The 12,587-nt window shown below is 37.5% G+C and overlaps 1 protein-coding gene across 3 annotated transcripts in view; it reads right to left on the minus strand.

Annotated features, from left to right (window-relative positions):
- Positions 1-4,666: 4,666 nt before the first annotated feature.
- Positions 4,667-12,587, minus strand: part of FBXO8 (F-box protein 8) — a 48,603-nt gene continuing 40,682 nt past the window's right edge. The window contains exons 5-7 of one of the 3 annotated variants that reach the window (XM_090288939.1): positions 11,825-11,943; positions 7,385-7,581; positions 4,667-5,534 (exon numbers count right to left, since the gene is read on the minus strand). In XM_090288939.1, coding sequence (XP_090145065.1) covers positions 5,347-5,534; positions 7,385-7,581; positions 11,825-11,943 — 504 coding nt within the window. In that variant the 3' untranslated portion in view covers positions 4,667-5,346. The remainder of the gene's footprint in view (positions 5,535-7,384; positions 7,582-11,824; positions 11,944-12,587) is intronic. The other 2 variants (XM_090288941.1, XM_090288940.1) reach the window with 2 other exon arrangements.

A 12,587-nucleotide genomic window follows, 5' to 3' on the forward strand; every position in this document is an offset into this window, starting at 1 on the left:
TTTTCTGGCAGTTCTGGTTGTCTTTTGTTTTGAAGTAGATATAATCCTTCTTATGATTGTGGAAGGAGCTGAAGCATATCTACCTATGCCTCCATCTTGGCCGGAAGTCCTGCCCCAAACTCTTGACTGGTCTCTGAAGCATGCATGCACAGGAAAGGTTCCAAGTAGAGAAACTAAGTTAAAGAACTAAACTGACATTTGAGCTGCCACCAATTTCAAGGAAGCAAAAGCTTGAAACAGAAATTCAGTCAAATTAACTACCAACATATTTTTAAAAAGTCTTTGGAGAAATGTATCAGAATCTTGGGTTTCTATATCTTATTCACGTCCAGGACAAAATATAAATTACTAACGTATGAAGAAACAGAACATGTAATCTATTCACAAAAGACAATCAAGGAAGACTGTCACTGAGATGATATTGATATTGAAATAAGCGGAAAAAGATTTTAAAGCAGCCATTATAACTATTAGACTGTAAGGGAAAATGTGCTTGTAATGAATTAAAAGATAGGAAATAGCAAAGAAATATAAATTATAAAAACTAAATGAAATTTCTATAACCAAAAAATACAGTAATTAAGAGAAGAAAGTTCATTGAATGGGCTTAAAAGAAGAATGATTACCAGAAAGTAAGTGAACTGGAATATAGATCAAGATAAACAATGCACTGAAAAAAAACAAAAAGAGTGAAAAAATCAACAGAACCTCACAAATCTGTGAGACATCAAAAAAGTCTAGCATTAGAAATAGGTGTGGATAAATATAAGTATTTTTCTTTATTTAAAATATATGACTGTTCAAAGGAAACTATGTCATTTTATTGTGGAGTTTATAACATATGCTATTTGTAAGCCATATGACAACTATAAGAAAACAGATAGGGTAATGAGGTAAACATGCCTACATGGTTACAAAGTTTTTATATTTTATGTGTAGTGGTTCAATATTAACTGTAAATAGGTTTTGTAGGGTTGTGTATCTTGATATGGATTTGGTTTACACAGGTGTATACATTTTTGAAGACTCATTAATTAGTATATTTAACATTTATGCCTTTATTAAATGTAAATTTACCTAAAAAAATTAAAAATTGATGTCTAGTTAATGTATGCAAATTGAATTCTTTAGGAATGAAGTGTACTGATGTCTGAAACTTATTGTGACCTGTATCAAAATAGTAAGATGAGTTGATTGATGGATAGAAGATGGATAAATACGTGGTAAAGTGAATGCAGTAAAATTTTAATTGTAGAATCTAGGTAGGAGTACATTGGCATTCCCTATAAAATATTTAACTTTTATATGTTTGAAATTTTTCAGAAATGTTAAAAAGTTATTACTGCCAATCTATATTTATATCAGGTCAGGATGAAAAAATAAAACAGGAAAAAGGAAAAGAAACTGAGTAAAGGAAGATACAAAAAAAGAAAAAAAGAGATAGTCAAGCTAAAACCAGATGAGAAAACCAAATGGTAGGGAGAGACAGGAATGGAAAAACAAAGAAATGATAAAAGAAGATAAATAGAGAAGGCAAGGTGTTATTCATTGGAAAATAGGAACAAGAATAAATATCACCACTACTTTTTGTTTTCAGAAAATTTCACAGTAGTTTTGAAGTCATTTCATCAGTTTTGAAGTTAAAGATAATAATTTTTTCATGGAATTCAAAATTATGTACCTGTGAATATTATATTTGCTTCAAAATTTTAGAAAGTGTTTACTACCAGTCTAAAAGTCCCTTCGATTTTCAAAAGTTGTTTATCTTAAGGTTTGTCCTTGAAAATTCGGTAGTACATCATTCAGTTGTAATACTGACTTAGGGCCAGATATGGAAGAAAGCTAGGATTCCACACCTCCAGCAACGAGAATCTACTCCTCTAATTCTCTCCCAATAAATGAGCAGCTCTATCCATCACCTAGTGTATCATTCCAAAGCTGATGCTTTTCACTTAGAAGTATTTCCAGGGAACTTTTGATTTACCATATAACTTATACTGTTCTCTATCATTCTGAGGTTAAGTTTTTAAATTACTAATTGTTAATTAAGATATGCTCTATGACTTCCGGCCAAGATGGAGGCCTAGACTGACATGCTTCATCTCCCTCCACAACTAAGAAGGAATACAACTACAGCAAAACCAGAAATAACCAGAAGTTCCTGAAAATAAATGAAAGTCCAATGTATGAAGTCAAAAAAAGTAGTGCTTGTCCGAATGGGTAGGAGGGACAAGCCAGGGTGGAGAGGTCAAGCTGTGCTGGCAGTGGCAACAGCAGCGATGGCGGTGGGATGGTGGTAAGCATAGACACCCGTATTTAAGGGGAGGTGAGAAGTGCCTGGGCAACACCCCTAGCTGTAGACCAGACCCGTCAGCTTGCGATTCCAATGCCGGGGAGGGCAGACCTCCATTGCCTTGGACTGTGTGGCCCAGAGGAGGTGGGGACAGAGGAGGAGGCTCCCAGTCTCTCAGCAGAGAGTGAGCAGCAGGAATCCATCTTGGACCCCTGCCCTCACAGAAAACAGCACAGTGTGGTGAGAAGGGTCACTCAGTTGTGATGAGTGCACAGGGCTCTGCCCCCTATAGTTCAGGAGGTGTGACAGCCCCGCCCAGGAAGCAGAGGTAAACACAAAACTGTTAGGATGGCACAGATCATGATAGAGATCCCAGTGATGCAGCTGACCAGACAGCAAATATCTGATCTAACGAAGCAGCAGACAGGAAATCTTTCTGAGGCACAGTTCAGAGCTTTGGTTATATGAATGCTTACAGACCTAACAGCAGATCTTAAACAAAACAGGGAAGGAATGATGGCTAGTCCTGCTGAAATGAACAAAAACACATACGAAACTAGTGGTGAGGGAAAGAAAACCAGGGATCTAATCAAAAAGTTGAAACATAGGGAAGGAACGAACAGTCAACCAGTGCAGAAAGAGGAAATGAGAAGTGAGGAAAAGGAGGAGAGGCTCAGAAAACTATGGGACAGCTATAAGCGGGCCAACATACAAATCATAGGGTTGCCAGAAGGTGAAGAAGAAGAACTAAAAGTTGAAAAATTATGTGAAAAAATAATGAAGCAGAACTTCCTTAACTTGGGGAAGGAAATAGACTTACAGGTCCAGGAAGCACAGAGAGTTCCAAAAAAAACTGGACCCAGGGAGAAACACACCAAAATGTCAAAAATTAAGGATAAAGAGAGAATCTTAAAAGCAGCAAGAGAGAAGAGAATTACTTACAAAGGCTATCAGCTGATTTCTCAAAAGAAACTCTGAGGGCAAGAAGGGACTGGCAAGAAATATTCAAAGTAATGAAAAGCAAACACTTACAACCATGAATACTCTATCCAGTGAAGCTGTCATTCAGAATAGAAGGGCAGAGAAAGTGCTTCCAGGACAAAGTAAAACTGAAGGAGTTCATCAGATCCAAACCACTGTTATATGAAATGTTAAAAGGACTTGTTTAGGAGAAAGAAGATCCAAACTATAAACATTAAAATGAAAACTGTATCACAACAACCAACAACAGAAGCTAGGGAATCAAAACAAAGGCAAACTAAGTAGGTAACGAGAGTGAAAAGAGAATTATGGGTATAGAGAACATATGGGGGGGTCAGTGGGGAGGGGGAAGGGGGGAAAGGGAGGGAGATGATGCAGGAATTAAGAAGCATAGTAGGAGGGAGTGGAGTAGACAGGAAGATGTTGAGAAGAACTATATGCACAACCAAAAGGCCTGGACTAAGGGTGGGGTACAACTGGAGGGAGGGGGGTCACTGGGTGGAAAGGAACAAAGGGAAAAGAAATTGGGAAAACTGTAACAGCATAATCAATAAAGCATATTAAAAATATTTTACAATTTTAAAAAAGATATACTCTATACATTTGATCTCCATTAAGTAGTATTTTTCCTCTCATTACCTAATCACATAACATCTGTGAAGGCAGAGCCCATGCCTAGGTTTTACAAGTACTTACCACAGTGCTTAGCAAGTAGAAAACCCTTGATAAATATTTACTGAATGAATAAATGTTTACTATCATTTACAAAATCCTTATATCAACTGATTCTGAACAGAAATCATCAATATTAGGTCAATAGTAAAGTTAGGCTACCCCTGGCTGGTTTGGCTCAGTGGATTGAGCGTCGGCCTGCGAGCTAAGTGTCGCTGGTTCGATCTTCCAGTCAGGGCACATCAGAGAAGGAAAACTCTGACTTCAAAAAACCTCCGCTGCCTTGCGGCATACCTCTTCAGGGGAAAGGCTAAGGGAGTAAACCCCGACAGAAAATCCGGAGCCGGAGTCCCTAAGGCAGTTTGACGTTGCAGTCATCACCGGCAACTCCTGCGGCGCACCTGAAGCCAAGCTGTATTGACTCCGTCTTTCCCTTGGACCCTTCAGCTGCGAAGAGAGGGGGGGTCTGCTGCATGGGCGACAGCAGACCCTCCATATCACCCTGCCCAGGCTCTGTAGCTTCAGCTTCACTGAAGAGGACACTCCAGCGTCATCACAAGATGTCGATTCAACACGGGAGGAGACAGATACCGTGTCACTCCCGAATTGGACTGCACAGCCATTCTCGGCGGTGCAGATAGACTCTTAAGAAGCTATACCATCGTCTCTCGAGACGGACGGCTGCCGACGAGTAAAGTTAGGCTAGTTACTTCAAATATAAGTTGTAATAATATTTTGTTTATTGTGACATGACTGACCCAGAAGTTTTAAAAATTAAAAATCAAGTGATAAATTTATATTATAAAAATAAGTGCCTATTTGGTACTAAGAAATCAATACTCTTCAAAGTTGAAAGGAAAGAGAAGCTGATATTGATTTCTACCAAAGTAAGAGTCAACTTTCATGAAAACTAATAATCTCAGATCAGAATCAAATAAATTTCAGGACTCAGTTTGAGAGGAAAACAAAAGGCTTTAGTTAAAATTTTTACAATAAAATAATTATGATTATAAATCTCTTCAGTTAAATATGTACACATTACATGGTATATTTTTAAAAAGAATGGAAATGAGTAGTTTTTCAGGAAAATCTAATGCACAAATATACTATCTTTTAGAGTATGTCAGTTTAACATTCTTAAACAGCTATGTCAGACGAGGACTCTGCTTTGTGCAAAACATAATAAGCAAAATTAAGAAAAATTCTGCAAAATTCTTCAGTTCTTCAAGGAAATTACTAAAAAATAAAATAGTAAAAGAAAATAAGGTTGCACACTCAAGCTTGATTGTATACAGAGGATAGAAGAACCAGGACTAATGTAACCCCCATATCTGCTACGTAAGTCCTTGGGTAGCTTTTAGTTTGAAGTTAATAAAGTTAAAGTCCTAGCAATTGTGCTGTTATGCAGCCACGTGGCCAATAAGGTAGATGTTGTCGTAAAGGTGCCCTACAAAATCTTCGCTAATATTTTGAGCAGCACGACGGGTATTTCGAATAAATTCTCGTTTTGACATTTTATTCTTCACATGAGGGCTAGTGAGGTCAATGGAAAGCAGAATCAGAGAGTAGCACAGGACATAGACTGCATCTGGAAGGAAAAAGAAACATTTCAAAATGTGGTTCTACAGGCATGAGACAATGCAAACATGTTCATGATTCCAAAACCTCAAGACTGGATTCTAACTACAGGATTACCAAGCCATCCAGGCTTGCCTGGGCCTTTCCCAGTTTCAGCACTGAAGGTCCTGTGTCCTGGGCAAACAGCGAGGGCTTATCAGCACAGCTGACTACCAATTCTGCACTCTCTTCAAATCAAAAGAACTTTAAAATAGTTAAAGAGTTTATAGTGAAAACTTACTCTAAATTTTAAAAATTCATAATTGGCTTTATTTTCATCTTGCTTTCAAATGTGATAGTCCCATTCAACTCCACATAAAATACTTCAGTACTGTCAGTATCTTTACCTTCCCATTAAAAAGAAGTCACATATTTATTTACATATGATTTTACACAACCCTAGTTTAATTTGAAAGCATCTTTAATGACAAGGAAATGCATTAACTTGCTACTAGAAAATAAAACGTAAACAACTCATAAGATGGTTAAGATAATATTATTTGAGATACGTATTTTAAAGGTCTATGGACTTTACATATTACTCTCAAAAGTAAATCTTCAGGGAAAAGAGTGCTAAAGCTGAGCACCATGCAACAAAAATATTTACACACACACACACACGGCAATAGTTGCTGTTTACTATTAAAATAGTAACAAACTTCATGATACTTGCTACTACTATAGTGTTTATATTTCAGAATCCAGTCTGAACAACGCTACTTAAATAGTATGTCTTATAAAATTGTGCTCAACGAATTTAGTATGATAACTATTTTGTAAAATCTTCTTAGTAAACACAATAAAACTTTATATGAATAGTTAAGTAAAGCTATATGACACGAAAAAATATGTAAGTGACTCAGGCTATATTATGCAAACACACATACAATTAATGCTAGTTACATTAAAAACACTTTTAAAGAAAAATTCTAGGTGTTACCCATGTAATATGTAAATTAAAAGCTTTAAAAATAATTTCTCAAGTATTTAATTAGAGTAGTAAAAATACCAATGCTCAAACAAGAATATATTTTTTAAAAATGTATATAGCTAAGTCTAACTTTCCTCCTAAAACAGTTTGTTGACTCGGCGGCAGCCGTCCGTCTCGAGAGACGATGGTGTAGCTTCTTAAGAGTCTATCTGCACCGCCGAGAATGGCTGTGCAGTCCAACTCCGGAGTGACACGGTATTTGCCTCCTCCCGTGTTGAATCGACATCTTACGATGACACTGGAGTGTCCTCTCCAGTGAAGCTGAAGCTACAGAGCCTGGGCAGAGTGATATGGAGGGTCTGCTGTTGCCCATGCAGCAGACCCCCCCTCTCTTCGCAGCTGAAGGGTCCAAGGGAAAGACGGAGTCAATACAGCTTGGCTTCAGGTGCGCCGCAGGAGTTGCCAGTGTTGACTACAACATCAAACCGCCTTAGGGACTCCGGCTCCGGATTTTCTGTCGGGGTTTACTCCCTTAGCCTTTCCCCTGAAGAGGTATGCCGCAAGGCAGCGGAGGTTTTTTGGAGTCAGAGTTTTCCTTCTCTGATGTGCCCTGACTGGAAGATCGAACCAGCGACACCTAGCTCGCAGGCCGACGCTCAATCCACTGAGCCAAACCAGCCAGGGCGTACAATGTTGAATAGACATAATGATAATGATTGTTGACTATATATAAATAAATGATATGGCAAACTAAAATAGTCACTGCTACAAGCAGTAAGACAAGTATTTGTAATTTTTCCCTACAGTGAGAAAAATGTCTCATAAACTACTGTTTTTACCTGGAGGTGGGAGTCGGGGAAAGGAGTAATTCACTATATATATATTCTTACCAGGACTAAGGCCAAGTTCTCTCATTAAGTCAGGGTTACAAGCACAGAATCTATGTGAGAACTTTGTTATAAGAGTTTCAAGATATTCCCCACGCTCTTCAGGGGCATGGATGTGACGAAAAAATTCTCTCAGTGCATTGGGCAAGAATTGATTTCTAAAATTATGCAGCGTTACAAGATCATCCAAGACATCTCTCCTAATAATAAAAAAAAAGATACAGCTTTAGTTAACATTTTTCTATTAATCATAATTTTTTGAATAAAAATACTTTATTATTGAGTACCAGATCAGCTAATCCTATAAAGTATATATAAATTTTTTTTTTCTGTTTTATAAATGCCCGTCTTGGCAACTGCAGCATTGTTTTTATTTTCTAGAGCAATATTTCCCAAAGTCTGAGCCAGTGACCACCTGCATAAACAACACCTGGAGACCTGGTTTTATTTTTTTAAGTGTTTTTTGTTTTAAGATTTTATTTATTCATTTTCAGAGAGAGGGGAAGAGAGGAAGAGAAAGGAACATCAATGTGCGAGAGAAACATTGATAGATCACCTACAACCCAGGCATGTGCCCTGACTCAGAGTCGAACCAGTGACCTTTTGGTTCACAGGTCAGCACTCAATCTACTGAGCCACACCAACCAGATCTATGAAATATTTTAAAATCATTTAATTACTTAAATAATCACACTCAGATTTAAAAAAAAAATTTAAATATATTTTATTGATTATGTTGTTACAGTAGTCCCAATTTTTTTCCCTTTGCTCCCCTCTGCCCAGCACCCTCCTTCCCTCCAGCAATCCCACCCCCCTTAGTTCATGTCCATGGATTGTGCATATAAGTTCCTTGGCTTCACTCTTTCCTATATTATTTTTAACTTCCCCCTGTCCATTTTGTACCAACCAATTATGCTTCTTAATAACTGCACCATTTCTCCATTTCTCTCCCTTCCCCCTCCCAGCTAATAAGCCTCCAAGTGATCCCATACCTATGATTCTGTTCCTATTCTGGTTTGCTTAGTTGGATTTTGTTTCTATTTTTTAGATTCGGTTGTTGATAGTTGTGAATTTGTTGTCATTTTAGTGTTCATAGTTTTGATCCTCTTTCTCCTCTGTCTCCTCATCTTGACAGGCTCCTGTGTTTGTTTGCCTCTGTGTCTTAGGTAGAGCTGTCATTCCTGTTACGTTGTAAGGGGTGGAGCCTTAGGTATTCGTCAGTACAGGGCAACCCATTTCATTACACTGTGGCACTGTGTGGGGGGGAGGGGTCTGAGAGGGAACAATGCCACCCGCTCAGCACTCACCCCTCTTCTAGGCACCTTTCCCACTTCCGTATGGGACTGGTGCCTCTCTAGCTGTTGCCCTGGCCATTGTTCCCAGAGTGGGTGTGTCTGCAGATGTTCTAGGACTGTGGGGGCCCTTCAAACAAGCGAACTCTGCTGAGAGACTGGCAGTTTCCACCTCCACCCCAACCCCCAGTGGTTTGCACAGTCAGAAGCAATGAGGCTCTTATTTTCCCTGGCACTGGGACTGTGAGCTGCGTGGCCTGGTCTAGGGCTGGGAACGCTCCCCAGGTTCCCTCTTGACTTTTTAAAACATGTAACTGCACTTTCTGCCAGTCTGCCACTGCCACTGCTGCCGCATTTGCTGCCACCACCACCCCAAGTCCTCTCTGTCCCGGCTCCGCCCCTCCTACCTGTCTGGATGAGTACTTCTTCTTTATATCTTTGTTTGTTGGACTTCCATGCAGCTTGATTTTCTGGAACTTCTGGTTTTCTCTAGTTTTGAAGTAGTTGTGTTCCTTTTTAGTTGTGGAGGGAGATGCAGTGTGTCTGTCTAGGCCTCTATCTTGGCCAGAAGTCCAGATTTTTTTTTAATTTTAAGAATTATATATAGCTGTGGCTGATGTGGCTCAGTGGATTGAGTGCCAACCTGTGAACCAAAAGGCCACTGGTTCGATTCCTAGTCAGGGCACATGCCTGGGCTGCAGGCCAGGTCCTCAATTGGGGGTGTGCGGGAGGCAACCAATCAATGTCTCTCTCGTATATCAATGTTCCTTTCTCTCCCTATCTTTCTCCCTGTCTTCACCTCTCTCCAAAAATAAAATAAAAGTTTAAAAATTTTTTCATAAACAGAATAAGAAAACAAGGTAAAAATAGTAATTCTAATAATAAAGTAAAATAAATAAAATTTTCAGTATTAAAAAGGGCCACTACTTTTCAAGTGTCTTCTTGGCTAAGTCCAAATGAGCAACATAATTTTAAATATTTTTAAATTATGAAAATAAGGAGTACTCACCTTTCATACCAATCCCCATCACCAGAGGTAACAACTCCTTACTACATATACCATATGTTGTTGTAGAACTTTCTTTTGTTTATTTACACAGTATATGAGGTCTGTCCAGAAAAAGTCCAACCATTGTTAAAAAATGAGAACAGTTTGCATGACATCAATGTAACCTGGCAACCAAGGAGAGTGAACTGGAATGCACATGACTGAACAATGACGACTTCACTGCACTTAAGTCAGTGAGAGTGGTAGGCACTGTTGAGTGAGGATGTGTACTGCGTGGCTATTGTTCAAGATGACTGAGTGAGTACAGCAACAAATCTGCATTACATTTTGCATTAAGCTTCAATATTACTCTGCAGAAACTATCCGGATAATGCAGAAGTCCACAGCTATGGGCAACTGGTGATTGGTAGCTTCATCACGACAACGTGCCCACTCATGCATTATGTTTTGGCAAAACATCAAATCACCTAGTGACTCACTCCCCCTACAGCCCAGGTCTGGTGCTCTGGAACTTTTGACTTTTCCCAAAACTAAAATCACCTTTGAAAGGGAAGAGATTTCAGACCTTCGATGAGATTCTGGAAAACACAACAGGCAACTGATGGCAGTTAGGAGAACTGTGTGAGGTCCCAGGGTGCCTACTTTGAAGGGGACTGAGGTGTCATTGTTCCTATGTACAATGTTTCTTGTATCCTGTATCTTCTTCATTGAATATATCTATTTTTCATAGTACTTTCTGGACAGACCCCATATTGTGAACGGCTTTCTATGTCTTTACACATAAGTCTAACTCATTCTTTTTAACAGCTCCACAGTATCCCATCTTATGAACATAACAATACTGATAAACATTTAGATTATTTACAATTATAGAAATATTTGCATATGTATATATGTATTTAATTTTTTATCAATAGTATTATAATAAAGTCATCTTTGTTATAAATCAATACTGAACTAAATCATGATTATATAATCACAATCTTTACTATCTACCAGTAGCTTACAGCAGGGACACGCAAACAACAGTTAGTGGACCAAATATGGCCACTGCCCATTTTTGTAAATACAGTCTTATTAGAACACAGCCAGACTCATTTGTTTGTGTACTACATGTGTGTGCTTTCATGACACAAAGGTAGAGTTATAAGTAGTTGTGGCAGAAATCATATGGTCTGTAAAACCTAAAACATTTACAAAAAGATCAGCTTCTTTAGAGGAAAAACTGCTGATTTGTAGGTACCTCACATTTAAAGATCAAAAGAGTTAATAACACCATCTTTATGTAAGAGATTTCTTTCAATGATCAGTATGCTGGACTGTAAACTCCTCAAAGACACGGATTATGTTTTAATCAACTGTATAACCCTACTCTCTAGCAAAGTTCCTAGAATATAATGAATGGAGATTGCTATTGAAAAATCCTGAGAAGTAAAAAGCACTGAAAATTACAATGAAAAGACAAATATTTTGAACCATTCATTAGATTACTATGAGATCTATAATTTAAAAAATGGTAGTTCAGTGATGTCACACCAAAATGTTATCCCAGTATTTTCGTGGACATTGATAACCATAATTAAAGAATACAAATGAGTGACTATCAAATCAGAACAGCTAGTAGGCATCATTTCTATCTGTACAAAACATACTGTTAAATGACACATTTGCAGGATTTTCAAAGCTGAACATGACACTTTTGTGTAGTACTGATATGAAAATATACACATATTTCATATCACTAGGATTTGTGAATTTATGATTACGATTTGCCTATTTAATTTTCATATGGGTGATTTCAGAATTTATAACTTTTAGTTACCCAAACACTTAAATTTTATAGCTAGTTATTAAGAAAAAGGACTGCAGTTTCCTCAAAAATACTTGGTCTTGGTTTGCTATTACAAAGATGTTGGGCTTCCATTTTGTGTGTTTGTGTTCTGTATATGTGTAATTTTTTTAACTTTTACTTTCCTTATCAGCAAGTTAAAGCTAGCAAAGAAATGACTTGTAAAATCTTTTCCCTGTCTTTACTCAATTTTGCAACTGGATAACTGCTATGTAGTATAGTTTTTAAAATAAAACATCTCATAAAAAGCATTACTAAACTCATTTCTGATGAAAATTTTAATATTTTTTTACCTTTCATCAAGATAGATTCTCAGTTTTTTCCAATTTAGTGTTCTTGTACAGAAGATAAACTTTGCTATTTCCTTTGGTGAATCGTCTAGGATACCCTTGGACATAAAGTAGTTCACTCCCTACAGCAGAAAGACAAATATCATAAATAAAATCAGTCTTTATTTATAAATTTAACAATTAGGCAATACCAGCACAATAGCTATAAATTCTTTCTAGCATTAAGACTTTTTAAAGCTTTAACATGCAAATACAAGCTAAAATTGAAACTGAAACTATTATTTGTGGCTGCTGGTTTACATGCAATGAAAACTAGGAAATTCAAAGTTAAGATTCCTGAAGAAATTCTAATTCAATTTTCTGGCTCATGTCAGTTAAAACTAATTATACCAAAATATAGCCTAAATAGCCTAAATTGTGTGTGTGTGTGGGGGCGGGGGTGCTGAAGAGGGGAAGGAGGAACTACTTATAGACTTCAAAATAAGCCTTATCACAAACATTCCCATTAACAAAACATAAACAAATAAACAAACACAATGTCTTAAAGCTCAGATACACATTCTTATGCACTTTTCAAAGAAACAGGTTCCTGAGAAAAAAAGATTCTCCGAATGAAAGGCTAACAACTTCATTCTCAAAAGAAAAATAATTAAATTATTTTACTTAAAGCAAAGCGGGCACAATTCCAGACCAGTTTACGGGTTGTACGCACTTTGGCTTTAAGCATTGCTATATTCTACAAGAGCTTAGCTTCAATACACACTGA

Source organism: Furipterus horrens, unplaced genomic scaffold, assembly GCF_987537825.1.
Source record: "Furipterus horrens unplaced genomic scaffold, mFurHor1.1.pri manual_scaffold_10, whole genome shotgun sequence".
Classification (NCBI taxonomy): Eukaryota; Metazoa; Chordata; class Mammalia; order Chiroptera; family Furipteridae; genus Furipterus; species Furipterus horrens.